General features: G+C 48.3%; 1 protein-coding gene across 1 annotated transcript in view; it reads left to right on the top strand.

The window, feature by feature from the left end:
- The window catches only part of LIMD1 (LIM domain containing 1), a 68,754-nt gene extending 47,367 nt beyond the window's left edge, over positions 1–21,387 (top strand). Inside the window, exons 3-8 of the mRNA XM_025989248.2 lie at positions 7,268–7,335; positions 10,337–10,399; positions 14,919–15,049; positions 15,853–15,904; positions 16,448–16,516; positions 17,761–21,387. Of these exons, the coding sequence (XP_025845033.2) occupies positions 7,268–7,335; positions 10,337–10,399; positions 14,919–15,049; positions 15,853–15,904; positions 16,448–16,516; positions 17,761–17,898 (521 nt within the window). The 3' untranslated portion in view covers positions 17,899–21,387. The remainder of the gene's footprint in view (positions 1–7,267; positions 7,336–10,336; positions 10,400–14,918; positions 15,050–15,852; positions 15,905–16,447; positions 16,517–17,760) is intronic.
- Positions 21,388–22,836: the final 1,449 nt, after the last annotated feature.

Genomic DNA, 22,836 nt, shown 5'->3' with positions numbered 1-22,836 from the left:
CAGATTTTTTTTTTTCCAGTCTTTTTTCTTTGAATTTCTTTTTTACATAGTTGAGATATAGTTCTTAGATCTTGCTTTATTACTTTTCATATTATACATAAGGGTTTTCTTTTACAAATTAAAGTATTGGGAGCACTTGGCTGATTTGGTTAGTAGAGCATGGTACTCTTAATCCCATGGTTGTGGGCTCAAGCCTCATGTTGGGCATCCAGCCTACTTAAAAAAAAAAACCAAACAAACAGAAAACGAGGGACACATGGATGGCTCAGTTGGTTGGGCCTCTGACTCTTTGTTTCCATTCGGATCGTGGTCTCTGGGGTCGTGGGATTGAGCCCTGTGTAGAGAAGGGCCTGTGGCTCTATGCTCAGTGCAGTTTTCCTAAGATTCTTCCCCCTCCCATGCTTCTCCCCATGCATGTGCATGCGCCCTCTCAAAATAAATAAATGAATAAAAATCTTTTAAAAAACCTAAAGTGGGGGATCCCTGGGTGGCGCAGCGGTTTAGTGCCTGCCTTTGACCTAGGGCGCGATCCTGGAGACCCGGGATCGAGTCCCACGTCGGGCTCCCGGTGCATGGAGCCTGCTTCTTCCTCTGCCTGTGTCTCTGCCTCTCTCTCTCTCTGTGCGACTATCATAAATAAAAAAAATAAAAAATAAAAAAATAAAAAATAAAAGATTAAAAAAAAACCTAAAGTGTTATTTATCAAATGATTAAATATGTACTTCTAGAAACATTTAATATAAAAGTATATGAAAGCAAAAAGTGAAATTCTAATACCATCTATAAGTGTCCTTAATAATAGAAAAAGTTCAAATATTGAAATGTATGAAGTAGTAAGAGAAAGTCCCTTTAATACAACCTACCAGGGCTATGTAGTACTAGATAATTTTAAATGATTGCACTATTGGCCGTGTAATGTCCTGGTAATGCCATCTACTAGTGCCAACCATTGTTAGTTCCAGCATGTGCTCTTTCAGAGTTTTTTCTCTTTTGTATATGTGTGTGTGTGTGTGTGTATAAGTTACTGAAATGGAATTGTACAGTTGTCCAGCTTGCATTTTTCATATACTAATGTATTTTGAATAACCTTCTATAGTATAAGCATTTGCCAGTATCACGAAAACACTTATCTGAATGGTACTTTAAATGGCTACATAATATTTCATTATTTAGATGTTCTCTGTTTTATGTAATCATTTCTCCTAAGGCTTCCAATTTGAACCTAAGTGAATATTTATCCACATTTCTCATTCTTTCCTCAAGCTAAGTCACAGACAGCCGCACCAAGTCAGAGATAAACATTTCACAGTTTCCTCTCTGGGGAGAGTTTATCATTTTACACTCTCATCAGTAACTTACAGAAATATGCCATGGCAGCAGTCATAAACGACTGTGATCATTTAAAAAAAAATCTTTGTTGATGTTTAAGTGAAAAAGCTCTTGTTTGATTTGTGTTTCTTAGAATACTCAGTGTTCTTAGAGCTTAGAGCACTCAGTGTTCTGGCAGGTTTAATAATCTTCCAGTGATTTCTGGAACAGAGGTAATATGCCCTCTATAAAACAAAAAATTAATTCCCAGCTCAGATTCCACAGAACTCCATTCCTGGAATCAGAGCTTGGATGTTCTCTGCTTCGGATCAGAAACCTCATCTCTGTCTAGGAAGTCCTATGCTGTTTCCAGATGCCCCCTGCCCCCAGAGTGGAACCTATAGCCTTGCCCCCTTACTTTTTTTTCTTTATTTTATTTTACTTTATTTTATTTTATTTTATTTATTCATGAGAGACAGAGAGACAGAGAGAGGCAGAAACACAGGCAGAGGGAGAAGCAGGCTCCATGCAGGGAGCCCAACGTGGGACTCAATCCCAGGTCTCCAGGATCACATCCTGGGCTGAAGGCGGCACTAAACCGCTGGGCCACCCGGGCTGCCTGTCTTGCCCCCTTTCCTCTCAGAACCTGGGAGCAGCAAAGTAAGCGATCCTCGCTCCCAGGCTGGACTTGGGCTTTACTTGTGGTCAGACAGCACGAGCCTCGTTTTCCTCCGTGGTGGGCTGTTTGTGTCCTTCCTTTCGCCTTGGCTGCCAGGGAGGGACTAGAGGCTGTCACCTGGGTGCCTGATGGGGGCAAAAAGTGGAGAAAGGATACTCTAATTGGTTCTCATTTTCCTTTGTAAAACTTTGAGTCCTCTGGAATATTTATATAGAGGAGAAAGTTCCAAGAAAGTAAAATAATTATAAATGAACTTCAATGGCTGTTAAGGGGCAGGGGGGGTGGGAATCCTTGGGTGGCTCAGTGGTTTGGCACCTGCCTTTGGCCCAGGGCATGATCCTGGAGACCCGGGATCAAATCTCACCTCAGACTTCCTGCATGGAACCTGCATCTCCCTCTGCCTGTGTCTCTGCCTCTCTCTGTCTCTGTCTCTGTCTCTCTGTCTCTCATGAATAAATAAATAAAATCTTTAAAAAAGGGGGGGGGGGTTGGGGTTCTGTTAGTGAACCCTGCAGTCATTTAGTTCTAAGTGCTCATTCTTGTTACCCTAGTTTCGCAGAGCCAGGAAATGCTATTGAAGGTTCTAGGACCTTCTAGAAGTGAGTGTAACTAACTTTGAGGAAAGAATGGGAGAGGTTTGGAGAGCTAAAGACTTGCACTGCAGCCTTCTAACATATGCCCCATTGCTCTTTCCACACTCCCTCACCCCATTATAATTTGTTTCAGGCTATGAATATAACATATAGTCATTGCAGGAAAAAAAAACTAAAAATCACTCTTTTTTTTTTTTTTTTTACTCAGATAATGACTATTAACATTTGGCATACATATGTGTGTATGCTCATACACATAATTTTTTATCTTATAGGTGTGTGTTTCCATGTCTGTACACACACACAAACATGCTTTTATACCACCTTTTATTTTTATCTTTTTATTTTTTAAAAGATTTTTATTTATTTATGAGAGAGACAGAGAGAGAGAGGCAGAGACACAGGCAGAGGGAGAAGCAGGCTCCATGCAGGGAGCCTGACATTGGACTCGATCCCGGGTCTCCAGGATCATGCCCTGGGTCGAAGGCAGTGCTAAACCGCTGAGCCACCTGGGCTGCCCCATTTTAAAGTATTTTAAATATTAAAGTAAAGTATTTTAAATATCTGTGTCATCAAACCTATTTTTGAAAACAATCTTTTTTTATGGTTGCATAATAGTATACGTGCTATAATTTATTAGGAGTTAGATATTGCTTAATGCTCATTTTTAAGTTTTTAATCTTTAAAACAAGAGATTTTATTGAGAGAAAGAGAGAGAGAGCATGTGCATGAGTGAGTACTGGAGAGGGTAAGAGAGAGGGAGAGAATCTCAAACAGATTCCTTGCCACCTGATCAGACTCCTGAGCCACCCAGGTGCTCCTCTTTGCCTATTTTTTTTATATCAAGCTGTTAATTGAGTTATTTGCATCTCAGGGTAGGTTAAGTTGTTTTTTGTTCTACAGTGCAGATGTTTTTTCTGGTGTGTCATTTGCCTTTGGTTTATAGTATTTCACCTAAAGAAGGTGTGCATGTTTGTTTTTGTGTATAGTTTCAAAACTGCAGGAAAGTACAGTAGGAAATAACCTTTATTTACCTGCCACCCAGAATGCACAGATATTTATATGTTGTCCTTTTGACTTATTTCTGATAAAGGAAGTAGAATATTACAGACAGATTGGAATTGTCCTGGTTCCCCCTCCCATATTCCATTTCCCCCTTCCCCAGGGCAGCTGCTGTCATGAATTGAGTGTATGGATCCTTCCAGTCCCAGTTTTTCTTCTGTTATCACATATACAAGATTAATAAGTATTAGTTTGTGTGTGCATGTGTTTGTTCATGCTTTAACATATACATACTATCACGTAATTTACATATATCATTGAGCAGTTTTATTTGCACAGCAATGTGTTCAGTTCAATTCATAATTATATATACAAATCTAGTTCATTTATTTTGACCGCTGTGTAATATCGCATCCATGGACTATAACTCCAAATTCTTCCTAAATGTGTTTCTTTTTTTTTTTTTAAAGATTTTATTTATCCATTTATGATAGAGAGAGAGAGAGAGAGAGGCAGAGACACAGGCAGAGGGAGAAGCAGGCTCCATGTAGGGAGCCTGATGTGGGACTCGATCCAGGGTCTCCAGGATCGTGCCCTGGGCCAAAGGCAGGCACTAAACCGCTGAGCCACCCAGGGATCACCCTAAATGTGTTTATCAATTTTTCTATACTGATGAACATTGAAGATGCTGCTGGGTGTCTAGGTTTTCTTTGCAGTGCTGCAGTGAAAAACTGCACACGTTTCTCCTTCTGCAAGCTGGGAGATCTTCTCAAAGGGCCTGCCTAGGGGTTTGTGGTGGGTCATGTGGATTTCAGCTCTACGGGCTCTTACCAGATTCTTCCTAGAGTGCTCATTCCAACCAACACTCCCACCAGCCGTGTGAAAGGCTTCCTCCTGCCCCACACCTTCACCAAGACATGGTACTGTCAGGCTTAGTGATTTTTAGCCCATCCAGGAATGAGATAGCATCTCATTGTGGTTTTAATTTGCATATCCTGATTGCTAGTGGAATTGAACATCTTTAAAAATAGTTACTGTCTAGAGTTTAACAGATTTTTCTCTTCTCTGCACTTTCACTTCTTACCCTCCACTCACTTTTTCCATTGGGTTATCTTTGTCAGATGGGTGGTTAGTGTTCTTTATGTTTTAGATACTAGTGTCTTATTATGTGTATTGTGGCCATCTCCTGGTCCCTGGCCTACCTTGCCTTTTGCTTCTTCAACTTAGCATATATTGCCTTCAGTTAGACCACTGGCAAGCCCTCTTCATATAAGGCCAAGTTGAAGTTGCAGGCACATTATATTCTTTTTTTTTCTTTTTCTTTTTTTTTAATTCATGAGAGACACACAGAGAGAGAGGCAGAGACACCGGCAGAGGGAGAAGCAGGCTCCATGCAGGGAGCCTGATGTGGGACTCGATCCCAGGTCTCCAGGATCATGCCCCAGGCTGAAGGCGATGCTAAACTGCTGAGCCCCCCAGGCTGCCCCACATTATAGTCTCAAGGAGCACAGCATCTATTCAGAATATTAAAAAGTTCTATAGGAAAAAAAAAAGTTCTATAGGAACCGATCAGAGAGTTGGGGAGACATAGAGACAGCAGTGGGTCTGGCAGCAACAAGCAGGACACCAAGAAGGGGCTGAGCAGGCCAGGAGGAGGACGAAGCCTTCTTGGTGAGGCGGTTGCCGACGCAGAAATGCTGATGGTCAGTCTCAGAGTCTTCATCCTTCCTTGCTTCTGCCTCTTTCTCTCCTCATGGCCTCCAGCCTGCCGGCCCCTGACCCACTCCTGCCTCCTTGCTCAGAACAGTTTGGCTTTTCAACAGTTTGATCTTTGGAACTTTGTGTATGTTGTTGCATGTTGAACAGAAGCCTGATTTCTGATGTCCTGTGTATCAACCAGCCTTTACCCCTATAAGGCACGCCTTTGTGTCTTACCGAGGAAATCCTTTTCCACGCCAAAGTCAAAGACAGTTACTCGCGTTTTCTTATGATAACTTTTGTTTTTCACACAGTCTTTAATCCGTCTGGAGCTTTTTTTGCTTTTGTAGTTAAACTTTTCTTTCCTTTTTTGTGGCTCTTCCTTTGCATCGATACTTTCTAGGCCCTCTCTGAGCTCCAACAGGTCTAGATCGCCAGGCTTTTCTCTGCCGCCTTGTGCTCTTTGCTGGCTCTGGGAGTCCCAGGTCGGGATACTTGGTGTTTATCAAGGAGGTTTCTCTGCCTCGAGCACCTTTAGTGTTTGGTTTCGTGTTCTGGACCCTGGCTCCAAGGGGCATGATTCCACTGGAGTTTAAAATTCGTTCAGTTTTTGAAACTTTCGTGGTCTATTGTGTATGTGTTGTGCCTAGGGCTCGAAATGTTCTCAGATCTGGAAATGCTACAGAGTCGCAGACCAGGGTCTCTTACAAAGATGCTCCTGCTTACCTTGAACCTGTGACCTTTTGTATTTTATCATAAGGAATCAAGGGAATTGATAAAGTATGCTACTTTTTTTTTTTTTTAAGATTTTATTTATTTATTCATGAGAGACACACAGAGAAAGACAGACACAGAAGGAGAGGCAGGCCCCCTTCAGGGAGCCCAATGGGGACTCGATCCTAGAACCCCGGGATCATGAACTGAGCCAAAGGCAGGTGTTCACTGAGCCACAGGCACCCCAAAGTATGCTATTCTTGTCAGCATCCTAGCTTTATGGAAACTAAAGTTACACCTGAGAAGCTGCAGTGTCTTGAAATTTTCCCACCCCTCCTCACTCCATTTATTTATTTATTTTTAAAATATTTTATTTATTTATTCATGAGAGACAGAGAGAGAGGCAGAGACACAGGCAGAGGGAGAAGCAGGCTCCGTGTAAGGAGCCTGATGTGGGACTTGATCCAGGGACTCCGGGATCATGCCCTGGACCAAAGGCAGACACTCAACCGCTGAACCACCCAGGTGCCCCAACCTCCTCACCCCATTTATTTATTTATTTATTTATTTATTTTAAAAGATTTTTATTTATTTATTCATGAGAGCTACAGAGAGAGGGAGAGAGAGAGAGAGGCAGAGACACAGGCAGAGGGAGAAGCAGGCTCCACGCAGGGAGCCTGATGTGGGACTCGATCCCGGGACCCCAGGATCACGCCCTAGGCTGAAGGCAGGCGCTAAACCACTGAGCCACGTGGGCTGCCCTTCCTCACCCCATTTAGATCAGGACAAGACAAGAAAAATCATTATCCATCCAACAATGTGTATTTTCTGTATAGTCGAGGTGAAAAGAGACATGAAAATAAAGTTGACCAATTTATAGGACTTTCCTGATCGGTTTTCACCAGTGGCCTCTGGAGAACATGTCAAAGATGATGTCCCAAACACCTGTGGGAAACAGCTTACAACAGGCCGTCGCCCTGTACCCGCACTGAGTGCGCCTCTGCCATCCTGTCCCCAGATGTCTCGCTGGCTTCTTGCTCAGCGGAGGACAAGTGGGAGAGGTGGGCGTAGGATGATTCTCAAGGCTGTGCTGGTGTCCCTGGCCACACAGCACCTGCCAGGGGCCGGGCCTGGCCATCCCAGGGCCACGGCGGCTTTCAGTAATCACACGCTCTTAGTGACAGTCGGCAATTTTGTGCATGTTTGTTTCTTTTCTCCTTTCTCACTGCATACAACATTTTCTTTTCGCCCTGCCTTTGTCTTTTTTCCTTAGGCCGGAAGCTGAGAGGAAAAGCCTTTTATTTTGTCAACGGCAAAGTGTTTTGTGAGGAAGACTTCCTGGTGAGTGTGTTCCCCAAACCTGCCCTGCCCGCAGTCCCGACCAGAGTCAGGGGGAGCCTGTGGGGAGACTGGGCCAGCCAGGAGAGTGTGGTTCCCCTGGGTGATCCCCGGCGTGGGTCCTGGCTTTCCTTCTGTGGAGGCAGAGGGTGGCCTGGGATCCCGAAGCAAATGACAAGCTGCAGAGCTTTGTGCCTGGAAGGGACTTGAGGGTCACTTGGCCTGTCATTTTGGTTCTGCCCATTTCCGCCGACCCCACCTCTCTTAAGCCTCTGGACTGGGCTCAGGCCTTCGTTCCTCGGAATCCTGGCTGCTCTCTGTGGGCATCCAGCCTCCGCCACACTTCAGAAGTCTGTCCACGGGCCAGTGACGCCCAGCCCTGAGCACCAGCCCTGTCGGCACCTCTCAGGCCAGCGGACGGTCCCCCGGGCTGTCCCCCAGCCCTTCACAGTCCGCTTGTCTGAAGCAGAAGCATCATGCTGCCTTGGGTCCTCATCTCGGAGAACGGTTTTCTGGGCTCATCCTCGGCCCCTCCTCCTTCCCACCTCTCCCAGAAAGTGGCTGAGCATTGATCCCCGTGCCACCACGGCCTCCCTGGGCCCACTTAGCTTCCCGGGATGGGTTGCAGCTCAGCGCCCCCACCCTGGGCCCTGCATCCCGAGGGTTCAAGGCCTGTGCAGAAGCTGTGCTCCTGAGCCCAGACCTGTGGCTCTCCCACTCTGCTGCTCGCTTGCACCCCTGCACAGCCTCAAGCCTTTGTGCCCTAGCTTGTGCCACTTCCCCTGCCTGGAGCGTCTTCACCCTTTCTTTGCCCCGATAACTGACAGCTGTGCCCCCTCTCCGAGAGCGAGCTCCCACCCTCCGTGCAGCCACCACACCAGGGCCTCTCTGGCGCAGCAGGTAGAACAAGGCAGGGTGGCCTCCCCCAGCCCTTTCTCTCTCCCCTGGACATGCTTCTTCCCCTGGACCTCGTCAGCCCCTCACCTAGCACCAAGCATCCAGTGGCGCTTGGTAGACAGTGGATGACCTGAGCCTATGTTCCCCAGAGGACCCAGAGGTGGCTTGGGTTTGATGCACTGTGGCCCAGGCTTGCCAGTAACAGACAAGCCGACCCAAAGACCCAAACCGGTAGAAGCAAAAAGGCAATGCACTCAGCAGGGGCCTCTGAGTCACTTTCTCTTCATTGGGGCCCTGCCTCTGCAGCATCAGCTCCTTCCTCAGGAGCTTCCTGGTGGCCACCTGGTGGCGGTGGCATCGCTCTGGGGTTTGCATCCTCTACCATTCAGTGCTGATGGCCCAGTGTCCCTCCTGCTCCTCCAGCCTCATTGGCTCTATTGGGTCACATGCCCACCTGTGGGCACAATCGGTACCGAAGGGAAACGGGGGCTCTGATTCTCTGATTCCCCAGGTCCGAGTCAGTGCCCTGCCTTGCTTCCCAGCAGGTGGTCGCCCCCCCCCCGCCCCCCCACTCATGGCAGCGCAAGGTGGGGATGTGGCTGGCTCTCCCTGAAAGTAAGGAACTGCCAACCCTGGGACTGCACAAAGTTCCCTTTTTCTTTTTTTTTTCCCACCTTCCTTTGTATTACAGCCCCCCCTCCCCCAATGTGTGTAATATCTAAACTTGTAGTATCTTTCAGTGTGTGGTATCTTTTCTCTGTGTGCTTTTCTGAAAAGCATTCCTCATTTCTTTTGAGAGTCCAACTGTGTGTGTGTGTGTGTGTGTGTGTGTGTGTGTGTGTGTTTGGTAAAGATAGGGAGTATTTACCAAGTTTCTGTGAAACTAAGGGCATTGGCTTTTTAACCAGACCAGACTTGAATTTGATTCCTATCCTTACCTCTAAAGGCTATGTGACCTTGTGAAGGTCACTTGACCTCTCTGATCTTTCATTGCTTTCATCTTAGAAATGGGATGATACATACTTTGTTTTAAGGATTAGAGAGGGGTGCCTGGGGGTACCTGAGTGGCTCAGTCGGTTAGACATCAGCCTTCCACTCCGGTGGTGATCCTGAGGTCCTGGGATTGAGGCCCATGTTGGGCTCCTTGCTCAGCTGGGAGCCTGCTTCTCCCTCTGCCTGCTACTCCCCCTGCTTGTGCATGTTCTCTCTCTCTCTCTCTCTTTCACAAATAAATAAATAAAATATTAAAAAAAGAGAGAGGTCCCTGGGTGGCTCAGTCAGTTAAGCATCTTCCCTCACCTCAGGTCATGATCCCAGGGTTCTGGGATAGAACCCCACATTGAGCTCGTTGCTCAGAAGGGACTATGCTATGCTTGTCCTTCTCCTTCTGTCTCTTCCCACACTTGTGCGCACTTGCTCGCTCTCTCAAAAAAATAAAATAAAACAAAATCTTAGGGATGCCTGGGTGTCTCAGCAGTTGGGCGTGTCTGCCTTCAGCTCAGGGCATGATCCTGGAGTCCCAGGATTGAGTCCCACATCGGGCTCCCCACATGGATCCTGCTTTTCCCTCTGCCTGTGTCTCTACCTCTCTCTTTCTGTGTCTCTCATGAATAAATAAATAAAATCTTTTAAAAAATCTTTAAAAAATATTTTAAGGATTAGAGCCTGCATCAGACTCTCCTGAAGGGCTTATGAAAATACCTGCTACCAGATCCTCTCCCAGCGTTTCTAATTCAGTAGGTCTGGGGTGGAGCCCAAGAATTTGCATTTTTTTTACAAATTCCCAGATAATGTCAGGGAACTCCTCTTTGAGAGCCACTGGCTTAGAGATTGAAGCCTCTCTATGCACAGCCTCTTACACAGAGCCTAGCATGTTGTGGATGCCCAAATGCAGCTCTTGTTAGAGTGAGCGGTATTAGTATTTGTAATGACTTTGTGGCAGAAGACATTCCATGATTCATCACACAACTGTGTTGTCCTCTGGGAAATGACAGATTCCTGTATGGAGTGACACATCTTTCTGAGAAGTTCCTTGTCATTCTGGTGGGCAAGTGACTGGGTCATCTGTCCTGCCTGGGTTTAACTTTCTTTTCTTTTTCCTCTGCAGTACTCTGGGTTCCAGCAGTCTGCTGACAGATGTTTTCTTTGTGGACATCTGATCATGGACATGGTGAGTAGGGTCAGCCAAACAAGATGATGGCATGGTAGGAGGGGGAGGCATTGATAGAAAAAAGAAACTGAGAGTGGAAAACTGTATTTCCTACCTTGATTTGTGGTTGCATCTGGTTTTATTAAGAAAAGACCTGTGCAAGGCAGCTGCTTGCTCTAGGAGAAGCCACATTGTTGGCTTTTACTGATATAGCATGCTTAACCATGTAGTCCACACAGTGTTTTGTTGTGTCTCTCTTTTTTTTTTTTTTTTAAGAATTTATTTTATTACTCATGAGAGACAGAGAGAGAGAGAGGCAGAGACACAGGCAGAGGGAGAAGCAGGCTCCATGCAGGAAACCCGAAGCGGGACTAGATCCTGGGTATCCAGGATCACGCCCTGGACTGAAGGCGGCACCAAAACGCTGAGCCACCCAGGCTGCCCTGTGTCGTGTTTCTTTCTTTTTTTTTCTTTTTTCATTTGTTCCATTTTATTTTATTTTATTTTATTTTATTTTTATTATTTTTTTATTGGAGTTCAATTTGCCAACATATAGAATACAGTGTTGTGTTTCTGATGATGCTCTTTTCTCTGGGCTTTTTGGATCATACTGGCCTCCCTTGGATTTTCTGTGGTCCTTGTGATGTCCTAGGTGAGATGCCAAATGCCAAACTTCATCTCCCTTGGAGTTGGGTACAGAAAGCTGGATAAACACAGTTGCTTGCCCCATGTTCTTCCTGGCTCTTTCTGTTCCTGAGATGAGTTTTGGGGGCCTGTTGTTAGTTCTGAGAGAGCAGAGCGAGAAGCAAGTTTTATACATTCTGTTCCTCACTCAGCCACTTTCACTCACTGGCTCTCTGAGCTTGTCTCGGGCCTCAGTATCTTTATCTCTTCACTGGGGACAGTTTTTCTTTCCTGGCCTCCTTATAGGGTAAGGTTGTGAGGTTAACAAATACAGAATACTTAGTGTATCTCAGGGATCAAACTGTTCACCATTGGATATCAGGCTTTTAGAATTTCTTTAATATACTAATCAAGGAAAAGTATCATATAACATTCCTTTAGTTGGAAAGCAGTAAATCCCTCTCTAAGCTGACACATTAACTATTTCTGGAGAAGGGAATTGCTAATCATTGGTATTTTTTTCTTTTACCTTTTTATTGAGAAACAACTAGAGTAAAGAAAGGGTGTGTGTACATCTTAAGTGCACAGGTGAATGAAGTTTTGCATATGCACATACCTATGGAACCACACCTGGTCAAAGTGTAGATGTTTCCCACATCCCACACCTCAGAAACTTCCTTCTTGTCTTCCTTCCAGTCCAGAACCCCTCCTCCAAAGGTGCCCTCTGTTCTGAGCTCTATTGGTCTGCCTTTGCTCACTTAAAAAAACAATAGCAAAAACCATTTGGGGGGGATGGGGCAGGGCCAGTGGGAGGAGAGAGAGAATCTTAAGCAGGCTCCATGCCCAGTGTGGAGCCCAGTGCGGGGCTCGATCCCACAACCCTGAGATCATGACCTGAGCAGAAATCAAGAGTCAGACGCTTAATCAACTGAGCCACCCAGGCGTCCCTAGAAAATGTTTTTTAGGTTCATCTATGTTGTATCCTGTGGTAGTAGTTCATTTATTTTCATTGCTAAGTAGAATTCCATTGTATGGATACAGCAGTTTGCAAATCTGTTGTTCTGCCGATGGGGATTTGGGTGGCTTCCAGTTTGAGGCTATTTATGAATAAAGCTGTTGTGAATATCTTTGGCATGTTGCTGGACAGAAACACTCGTTTTTGTTGGTTTCGTGCTAACATGTATAAAACAGCAGTGAACCGGAGCCTGCCCTGTTCATGAGAACAACTTGCTGTTGTCCAGTCTTGAACACACCACGGCAGAGCTTAGCCCTGTGAGGGCTGAGTCCTCATTAGTAGTCAAGCCTCCCTGGAAGCATGGCCATCCACCCATTTCCCCAGAGGAGGCAGGGAGCCACACACCCTTATTCCTACCTTCCACAGATGCCAGCCAGACTCCAAAGGGATCTGTTTCTTTGGTGGAATTTGTCCTCAATTTTAGAGTCCTTCTGGCAAAGCCACCACATTTGAAGTCAACAGTATCCAAATTTATGAAGGTGATTATACCCTATTTTTATTTCTGGGTGTCATCAGGCTTCTTTGGGCCTCAGGGTATTTCAGTTACCTGTTGCTACATGATGAACCACCCCAAGAGGCCATAGTTTAACACGGCTCGTTTATCACGATCCACAGAACTCCAATAAGGCTCAGCAGGATGATTGTTCTGCTCCGTGTGGCATTGGCTGGGTTCACTTATTCAATGGTGTTCAGCTAATGTCCCATTTAAGCACCCCGAGATGGGCTCTGCCCTCCAGGCCTCTCTCCCTGTGGCCACTGATCTCATCCAGTCATCTAGGTTGGACTTCTTACAGCAAAAGAGGAAGGAGAGCTGCCAGGCTTCTTAAGTCCTTGACTCGAAATCTCTCAACATCATTTCTTCCCCATTCCGTTGATCACAGAACATCACAAGGCCAGTCTCAATACGTGGCAGGGCAGTGAGGAGGGGCTCTCCTCCACTTCTTGAAGTGAGGACCAGCCTTGCATGCAGGAAGGGAAGGAATGAAGCTTTGGAGGCCACCTCTTCCACACAACGATAGTGCAAAGTTGAACCTGGGTCCTGGCAGGTCTTCTCTAGGACTTGAGAACTTTTAGCAAATGTCTGTCCAGTAGTGACACCTACTTTTAAAAAAAGAACCCTTAACTGCTGCCAAGAATTTTTGTAACGCAAGAAAAAGCATGCCTGCAGATGCCATTCTTGGTCCTCCAAGAGAAACAACCAGTTGTCCAATTCCTTATGTAAATTGTGGCCCCCCCCCCCCGCCTCCCCAGTTAGTAGAGGGGAATACTCTGAGCTTGCATGTTGAAAGTGGACATTTCCCCCCACATTAAAAAGAATCATCACAGCAAGTCAAAATGCAGCAAAATGGCATCTGTGTCCTGCCACGCTTCAGGCTCGTTGTGGGTGAAGTTAGTTTAAGGGTCTCTTCTGCCAAGATGGCATTAGCCAGAGAGCGAAATGCATTCCAAGGTACAGATTGCCAGGTGGACTTTGGAAGCCCGGCCAGTTGTTCTTCCTATTTTGGCAGCTTATTGCAGATGGAGAGGGGCCTCAGGGGTTAGTGACACACCAGAGGGAATGAGGAAGCTGGGAGAGCACTCGAAGTTGCCAGCTTGCCTCGGAGGCTACACCGTGTGAAGTGTGGCCTTGGCTTTGGCGGGGGAGAAGCAAGCCTCGGGCTCTGGAAGGTGCGCACCCTTCCTGCAAGTGTCACGTGTATCAACACAAACTCAAACCGGTGGTTTTTCCATTTTAGCTTGCATTGGAATCATTTTATGAAAACACCAACTGCCGGGCCTGACCCTAGCTCTTCCGATTCTGGATCGGGGCCTGAGGATGTACATTTATAACAAGTTCCCAGGTGATGCTCATGCTGCAGGTCCAGGGACCACACTTTGGGATGAGCTGCCTTAAAAGGAAAACTGTTTGATGTCACCTAGCAAGGGGGCAGGAGGGACACAGTTCTGAAGGGAGGTGATTTGGCCACTCACTGACATCCCCAAGGACATTCTTTGCATCTCTTCTCCCTCCTACCCTCCCTGTCTTAGCTCTCTCCCGGCTTCTTACCTTTCCAGGCATCATAACCAGATCAAATGACATTCAAAGGAAGGAGGTTTGTGGGACTTTCTCTACACTGTGTTTTAAAAAATCAGCAGCAGGGCGCCTGTGTGGCTCAGTTGGTTAAGCGTCGACTCCTGATTTCTGCTCAGGTTGTGATCTCGGGGTCCTGGGATCCAGCCCTGTGTCAGGCTCCACGCTAGGCAGGGAGTCTGCTTGGGGATTTTCTCCCTGTGCCCTTCCCCCTGTGCACACACATGTTCTCTCTCTCTCTCTCTCTCTCTTTAGTAAATAAATAAATCTTAAAAAAAAAACAAACAAACAAACAAACAAAAAAAACCAGAACACCAACAAAGAGGCTTTGCTTAGGCTTGGCTTTGAGATAATGAGTGGTTGGGTCACAGCTTCTGGATTATCACGCTGCAGAGTGAAAGCTGCTTTGGAGGGACTCTTGGGAGGCAGAAGTTAAGAGGTTTTCTGAGCTCTGCCATTTCCATGTGGAATTAACTTTAATCCTTCCATGGATGGGCTGCTTCCTAAATCTGGGACGGAGCCTTGTGTGGCCCTGCCTGCTTCGCATCATTTCTGGCAAAGAACTGCAAAAGAACCTTCTAAATTCTCCTCTGGAGGGTTATGTAGAGGAGAAGGATCCTGTTTGGCTCCCTCCTGTTGTACATTCACCCAGATTTGCCTTTCCTTCCCTGTGATTTCTTGATGCTGGTCCAAGTGCAACTCGGACGAGTGTGCGTCATGTGGTGTGATCACACCTAGGGTCCCTCGGCCTGACATGTTCCTCTCCTTCCCACCGTCCAGCCCGTCCCTGTGGTCCCCACTGAGTCCCGGCTTCTTCTTTTCTGCCCCAGATCCTACAGGCCCTTGGGAAGTCCTACCACCCCGGCTGCTTTCGCTGTGTCATCTGCAACGAGTGTTTGGACGGGGTGCCCTTCACCGTGGACTCTGAGAACAAGATCTACTGTGTCCGAGATTACCACAAGTAAGGAGGGATGGGGCGCAGAAGGGCTGCAGGTGCGAGCCACGTTGATCTCACCGTGTGAAGGGTGGACACCTGCTGAGGGGCATCCTTGGGCTGCTTGTACCCTTAGGCCACAGTCCAGCAAAGGCTTAGTGGTTTTAAGGGTGTATCAGGGGTTGGGATGCGTGGGTGACTCAGTGGTTGAGCATCTGCCTTTGGCTCAGGTCATGGTCCTGGGGTCCTGGAATTAAGTCCCACATCAGGCTTCCCATGGGGAGCCTGCTTCTTCCTCTGCCTATGTCTCTGCCTCTCTTTCTGTGTCTCTCATGAATAAATAAATAAAATCTTTGAAAAGGGAGGGGTGTAGCAGGGGCCACGGGAGGTCCACTGATGCCAGTGCAGACAGGAACTGGTTATAGGATCATGTTTACTGAAAAATCAGAACCCAAATCCCTAGACTCAGATTCCTGGTGAGGCCTCAAGAGGCATCTGTCAAGCTGGTGTCTCCAGCTTTACTCAGCCTCACATGGCAGCGACTCAGTGCTGAGTGCCACCACCTTGGCGTGCCTGGGCCTGTCCATGCTGGGCACCATAAGAGAAAGAAACAAGGTAATCTTTATGCCTAGTAGAGTAAGAGGGTCCAGGTAGGCTTGGTGCTACTAAACACCTCCCAGGGAATGAGCCAGGCTATCTTGATACAAGGGCTGGGGGTGGGGGGTTCAGGTGAAGAGTGATGGGCAGACCAGCCATGAGGAAGGTTCGGCTTCAGGACTTGCCTCCCAGGAACAAGACAATACACATTCTACTGCCTCTTCTCCCGGCAGGGTGCTGGCTCCCAAGTGTGCAGCTTGCGGGCTTCCCATCCTTCCACCTGAGGTAAGATACTTTTTCAGACCTGTTCTTGGTGTCTTCCATGACATAAATATCTCCCCAGGATCATCGACAAGATCTGTGTCCCGTCCTTACACCTTTGAAAACAATCCTTCTAAAATGCCCCCTCTGACATTAATAGTGTCCTCACCAAGAAGCCCCTCTCTTATTGGCTGGTCTCCCCAGCCCAGTGCCCCTCGTGTGCCCTATTTGCCCCTACAATCAGGTTAAACTCCCGGATTCGACAGTGACTCCCACATTAGAAGATGAGCAGAAAGCTTGCCTTTCATTCGTTATTTTTGAGAAAAATCACTCTCCACATAGGTGGTTTCTTCAGTGTTGACCCTGACATTCTAGAAAGTAGGACGGCTGTCCCTCCTATTTTCCTCTCTCCTCAGTTAAAGATGTCCTCTCTCCAGTGGGGGACCTCACTATGGATTTATGCTCTCCTGAGGCCACCCACTTGCTACCTCAGAATCCCCTACCACAGCATGCAGAACCTAGTGGGTCCCCCAGCTGGGCTCTCGTTCTTACTTTTGCTCCATCCAGGGCTCAGATGAGACCATCCGTGTTGTGTCCATGGACAGAGACTACCACGTGGAGTGCTACCATTGCGAGGTAGGCCCCTCCCTGCCCAGATGCCTTAAGCCTGTTTAAAAAGTGCCGGAGAAGAGGATCCCAGGTTGACTGGGGCCTGAGATGGTCAGGAAGGTGTGGTCAAGGGCTGCCCTCCAGGTCCAGGGCTGAAGCCTGACTTGTGGGGAAGGTTGGAGGACATGCAGATGTTTGGGACCTAAAGGTCATTACTGTTTTCTCTGCGTCTGTGAACTACCAAGTCCTGAAACCATGGCAGTTGTCTTCATGAAGCTGCAGATGGGAGGTTCTTGGGGACTGTGGGTTTCACATGCTCCATTGTCAGGCAGCTGTGTGATTTGGGGAGCAGACGCCCTCCCCTCCAGTTTATAGGCCATTCTATCCACCAAGAGCCCCTTCCTGAGCTGAGCCCTGGAAATCATCAGAAACCAGCCCCTCCTCGGAAATAAGCACGTCGCTGGTTGGTGTGAATTTGGGTGGGGGCCCATCTACCCCCTCTCTTACCTTGTATCACACCCAGGCTGAAGGAGCCCCAGGGGCCCTGTGACTCTCAGGCAGGGCTCCTTACCGGCCCACATGAAGGGTGCACACGCTTTAAGTGCCCATGGAGTTTCAGCCAGAATCAGGTGGATTCACCCATGGAGGGAGAGTAGATTTCTTCTTTTGTGACGCGGTGGGTGGGAGAGGGCATGGGGGTCAGGGTGGGAGGCTGGAGCTCACTGCCAGCATGGAAGATCTAGGTGGGAGCCCTTGCCAGTGGCACCCCAGGCACCGGAGAGAAAGGGGATGGGGCCATTTGCTCAGGATAGTCCTCTCTATGCATTCAGTGTGGTGCTGTCCCATAGAAACCTGAGAGCCACAGGTTCAAGTCACAGGTGTCATTTTGTTTTCTAGTAGCCACATTAGAAAAAGGAAATGGATGGGATTCATTCTTCTAATATTTTATTCAACTGGTATGTCCAAAGCGTTGTATCCATACACAGTCGATATGAGGCATTTCTCACGAGGCCTCTTACATTCATTTTTTGCCCTAAGTCTTGGCAGTGCCATGTGTGTATACACTGAGGTCCCATCTCCCTTCCGACCAGCCCCGTCTCAAGTGCTCCATAGGGACGAGTCACCCCTTCACTTGGCAGGACTGCCCCCTTCTGCACTGGCATTTGCTGCCCCCAGAGAATCACGCAGCACCCTCTGCTGGTCCCCGGGACGTGGGCCTCTGGGTCAGTCTTACAATCCCTTGTGTTCTGGTCTGTTTGCCTCCCCCCCAGGACTGCGGTCTGGAGCTTAATGACGAAGATGGTCACCGCTGCTACCCCCTGGAAGACCACCTGTTCTGTCACTCCTGCCATGTCAAGAGACTGGAGAAAAGCCCCTCATCTGCAGCTCTTCACCAGCACCGCTTCTAGCCGGAGCCTCTTGCACACCTCACGTGGCAGAAGAGAAGCCAGGGCAGCAAAGCAAGACATCTGCCTGTTGGCTCCTGTGGCCCCTGGGGTGGAGGTGGGGCGGGGGGGGTGGGTTTCTGCATACGCCTGGGGTGCCTTTCCTTTCACCAGGGAGGTGAGCCCTACCTGTCTGGTATGTGTATTTGCCAAGTGCCTTCCTCCACCGCCACGCCTTCATCACGTTACTCAGGAAGACGCTCCAGCAGTGTGTGGCAGGCGACAGGGCATTGCAGCGCAACCGCACGCACCCTGCAGCCCCTCTGGGAATAGTCCAGGCTTCAGGGGGGCAGGTTTGCACTGAGCATGTTTCACAATATCCTCTGCAGAGAGATCTCAGCTGCCAGTACAGTCAGCCCTTTCCTCTCCCTTGGGAAAATACCTGCACCCAAACACTACCCCCACCCCGTACACGTCCATGACATGATTTAACACTGCACCCAGACACACCACACACACACACACACACACACACACACACATACACACACACACAGCATTATTTAAGACTTCCACCCCAGAGACTCCTTTCGTCTGTAGAATGGCTGCAAATTTTCATTGCGTTATGACAAGAGGGAAGCTCTGACATGTGCTCTGCATCTTAGGAAGAATTTAGTGGGTAAACCAGAGCCCGGTTTTGGAATACGTGAGCCAGACGGGGTTTTGTTGTGATGTACACTGACAGCGTTTTGGGTGCCCCTGCAAATCCTCCCTTTCTTAAAGGCAGCTGGGAGCCCGAAGGAGATTTGCTGTGTTCTAGCCAAGTGTGCTTTGGGACGAGGTCTTGGTGCAGGCACCAGGCCTCCTTTGCCCACCGGTTTGCACTGTTTCCCTCTGGAGCTCTCGAGAGTCTGTGACTTCGGAGTTGCTCCCACAAAGGCAGGTCTCAGGATCCCACATGGTGGGGGACCTCTCCATGCCTGTTTCAGCTTCTTTATCAGTGGGCTTTGGGCCATCCTGCCCACATGCCGAGAGCTAGCCCCTTACACACGGGGAATGTGTGTGTGTGTGTGTGTGTGTGTGTGTGCATGCGTGCATGTGTGTGCAAGATCTCTAAGCAGCATAGGAGTGGGTGCCTCAGGACAGATCAGTGTGTTCATCTCCCACATCTCTCCCTCACCCAGCTCTTGGCACAGGTGTGATGTGTGAAGAAAGCGGTATAAGGTACACTGCTCTTGTCTGTTGTTTCTTCTTTTTTAACTCTTTGCCTCCACTTTTGGTCTTCCACACACACAAAATACCTCACGGATACGAGCTACGCAGATCAGAAGGCGTTTGGCCATCACACTGAACTCACATGCTGGTGTGTGACGAGCCTCTGCCTCCACGTGGGCCAGACTCCAGTGGCTCAGGTCCCTGTAACCCGAACGTAAGGTCAGCTGTCTGCAGATCAGATCAAACATGGGCATTATTGCCCTGCTGCATTTCATCATGCTGGTTCCCCAGGGTCGCTGGCGAGGGCAGAGGGAGGGCCACATGCTGGCAAGATATCAAGGCCACCTGCGTACTCAGGAAGCATAGCTTGCCCTGCGTGTCACCCTCCTGAGGCCAGACGTCCGAATTCCTGGTATTTCAGTGAAAAGATGGTGTAAAAAAATAAAAAAGAAGGTTGGCTGACATTTGCCCACTTGGCCCGCTGGCCTACGTCTTGTCACAGGAGGCCACAGGGGCCAGCTCACGGCTGCTAGCCGGGTCCGGGGGCATCACGTTGGCATCCGATCCCCGCCTCCTCACCTCACACCCAGGGCAGCAGGGGCCATGGAAGGCGATCCGCAGAGCCCAAGGCACTTGGGACTAGCAGCCTTTTCAGTGGGGCCCGGCTCCAGCTCGAGGCCCTGTTTTGCTTCATCTGGTAGCCGCTGCTATAAGAAGCACAGAATTGGCACCATGAGTTGTCTCCTGTTTTTCTTAAGTTCGTTCTGTTAGATGGCCAGATGTCACTTCAGTTCATCGATTCCATTGCACAGGTTGAGCCTCCAGGAGCCTGTGGATGATGCATGGGGCTGGGGAAGTGAACCCTGGGGCTGAACCCCCCTCTTCCCGTAGAGTTGTCAGCTCGGCTCTGGCAAGGCTGGTGGGCGTGTGAAGCCAGCCAATACATCTTGTCTTGGCCAACCTAGGAACATTCCTGGCCTTGCTGACACCTTGACTCCTCTTGCAAGTCCAGCAAAAGTGAAGAAAATTGCCTGAGAGCAACCATCAGAAGCAGGGACTTATTTGCAAATTGGGTAGCTAATTAGTTAGAAAAATCTGTGATTAATTTTTTAAATGAAATGTTTTTAAGTTGCTTTGATGGAGGTGATTTGGATATCTGCCGATTCGGTGTTTTATACTGTTGGGGAAAGAACCATAAGAGAGTTTCTAGAAGCCCTAGAAATCGGAGCGGCGAGTGGCGTTGTTTCAGCATCCTGGAGAGAGCACGGGTAGGCATCTCACGCAAGTTTTGTTTCTCAGGCTCTTGCGCTAAAAGCCCTGAGGAGACGTTCACCTGCGTGGCATCTTAAACATTCTGTAAGCTGTTAGCCAAACAGAATTATAATGGGGTCGTATTTATAGGCACCTAGAAAGAAAACACAAGCACCGGGTACACCCAGGTGGATATGTCTGTTTTTAAAAGTAGAGCGGATAGCCCTTCCTGAGTTCCCTAGATAGCTCTTGGCCTTTAGATAAGCAAGAATTACGGTCCGATCGCAGACCCCAAAGCCAGCCCCCAGCCCTCTCCCCCACCCCGTTTGGCCATTGGTTTTTTCCTTCCCCCAGCGAAGGCCGTGCAACAGCTGCCAGGGTCTGGGAAAGCCGATAGCCTGGTTTGGCCGGCTCTTCTCTCTAATGTTACTGTCCTACCCGGCGCTGGGCAGAGAGTGATGTGTTCATCTCTCACCGTGGAAGGGCGTTGGGTCCTGTCTGCGTCATCCCCCGTACATGGCAGTGGGACGTCGTTCCTCTGTGGTCAGTGCCCGAGACAGAACCTCTTTGGGCCGGGGCCACTGAGGCGCTGCCGCCAACCACGTGTGCGGGACTTGACTCCAGACCGGCCTTGTTGGCTGGACACCCCCACTTGTTCCACCTCTGTCTGCCAGGAAACCCGAGTTCTTTATAGTCTCCTCTGTGCCAGGAATCCATTCTCATTTCCAGGTTATTTGAAATGAGTCTTAAAAAGCAATAGAAGAAAGTGAGTAAAACATGTTAGCTGTTGTTCCGAGCCGGAACTGGACAGACGTAGGAAATTCCCGTATGATGTATGAAAATTTCACCGTGCAGGGAAATTACTTCCCTCTGAGATCTCCTCTTTTCCTATAAAAATTATTCAAAATTGTACTGTTACTGTCAAATTACTCAAAATATTGTTACTATGAAATTATTCAAAATTGTACCGTTATTATCAAATTATTCGACATATCATGCCAATAAACTGCATCAATTTGTAGACGATTAAAGTGTTCTCCAACACAATGACGCTCACTGGGTTTTCTTTGGGGTGTGTGGAAGTAAGCAGACAGTGCTTTTTGCTAACTGGATTTGGCCGCCTTTTAGAGTTCTGGATCCTTAAGGGAACACATGGGCATCAAAACTACAAAAGGTCCAAGATTTTAGCCCCCTTGCCCAGCTAATAGGGTAACATGCTGTGGGTTCATGGATCGTGGTGGAAGTTATGAGACTCTTAGGTCAGAGACAGAGGAAAGGTAAATATAGCACCAGCCATGAGTGACTGAATCCCTGAGCCTTCATCCCACGAGGGCTCCCAAGAAGAGGGCCAGGTGGTGGCCCGCATGCAGCTGGGCTGCATTACAAGACACCTGAGCTTAGGGAACCTCAGTTTTACACCGACCGGTAAGCCTGCCTGAGTGTTGCTCCAGAGAGAGACACTGTCTGCCTGTGTCTGCCACCCAACACCCTTCACTACAGCCAGCATTCCAGAAGAGACAGTCTGGAACTGAGGCAGTCTAGCTCACACGATGTGCAAGAATGTGAACGACCCTTGGAGAATCCTCTTCCGAGAATCAGCAGTTTCTTCACCTGGGTCCTAAATATTGAGACACAGGGTCATGGTGCTGTAGTGGTGATCGCTTTGTCTCCTTTTGTGTATGTTGTTTTTTTTTCTAGTGAGGCTCCGATCAAAGAATCCCAGAGGTGAGTGGCCCTCTGGGTTTGAGGCCAGCACGCACAGGAAGGCACACCTTGCAGAGGGAGGGGCTGAGTGTGTGCTTGGAATTCCTGGGGGCAAGGGTGCGGTGGTCCAGGGACTTGCCTTTCACCGCTCAGTACGTGAGCTGGTTCAGGCTTCGGGTTAGCTCTTGTGGCTGCCAGGTCTGATGTACTAGGGACGCGGGAAAGCTGAGAGCCAGGGTATTGACAGGAGTGGTGTCTTACTGGAAAATAAAACCTCTTTTTACATGATGAGAGCACGTATATGGGTTTTACAAATGTGGGCTGCCATTTGCCTGTGACCCTGATGCTATAAGCAAAAAGGGGGAAAGGTGGCCTGGACCCAGGTGTGCTGGTACCCCAGCTTTAGGGTGGGAGGTGGGGGTTAGGCCCTGATTTGTGCTGTGCTGTTGGCTGTTTTTTTTTTTTTTTTTTTTTTTTTGGCTGGTTTCTATGGTGTAAATCTTGCCATCACGGCCGGTTTCAGGCTATCAATGTGAGATCCTTGGCCCCGGAGCTGGGAGGAGATGGCACAGTCAGGAGTGGATGCTAGCGGGCACAGGCCTTTGGGCCATTTGGGGCTGAAGCAGTGTGGAAATCTGGCTTGGTTTTAGGTTCCATGGTTAAAGCAGTAACAACAGTGACAGCTGACATTTATTGTGTGCTCACCGTGTACTAGGTACTATTCTAAGGATCATATTCTTAATAATCTCTTATTTTCTGGACCACTGAGTCACAGAAGGGTGAAGTAACTCT

This window comes from Vulpes vulpes, chromosome 9 (genome assembly GCF_048418805.1).
Source record: "Vulpes vulpes isolate BD-2025 chromosome 9, VulVul3, whole genome shotgun sequence".
Lineage (NCBI taxonomy): Eukaryota > Metazoa > Chordata > Mammalia > Carnivora > Canidae > Vulpes > Vulpes vulpes.
This window is presented reverse-complemented; position numbering and strand designations above follow the sequence as displayed.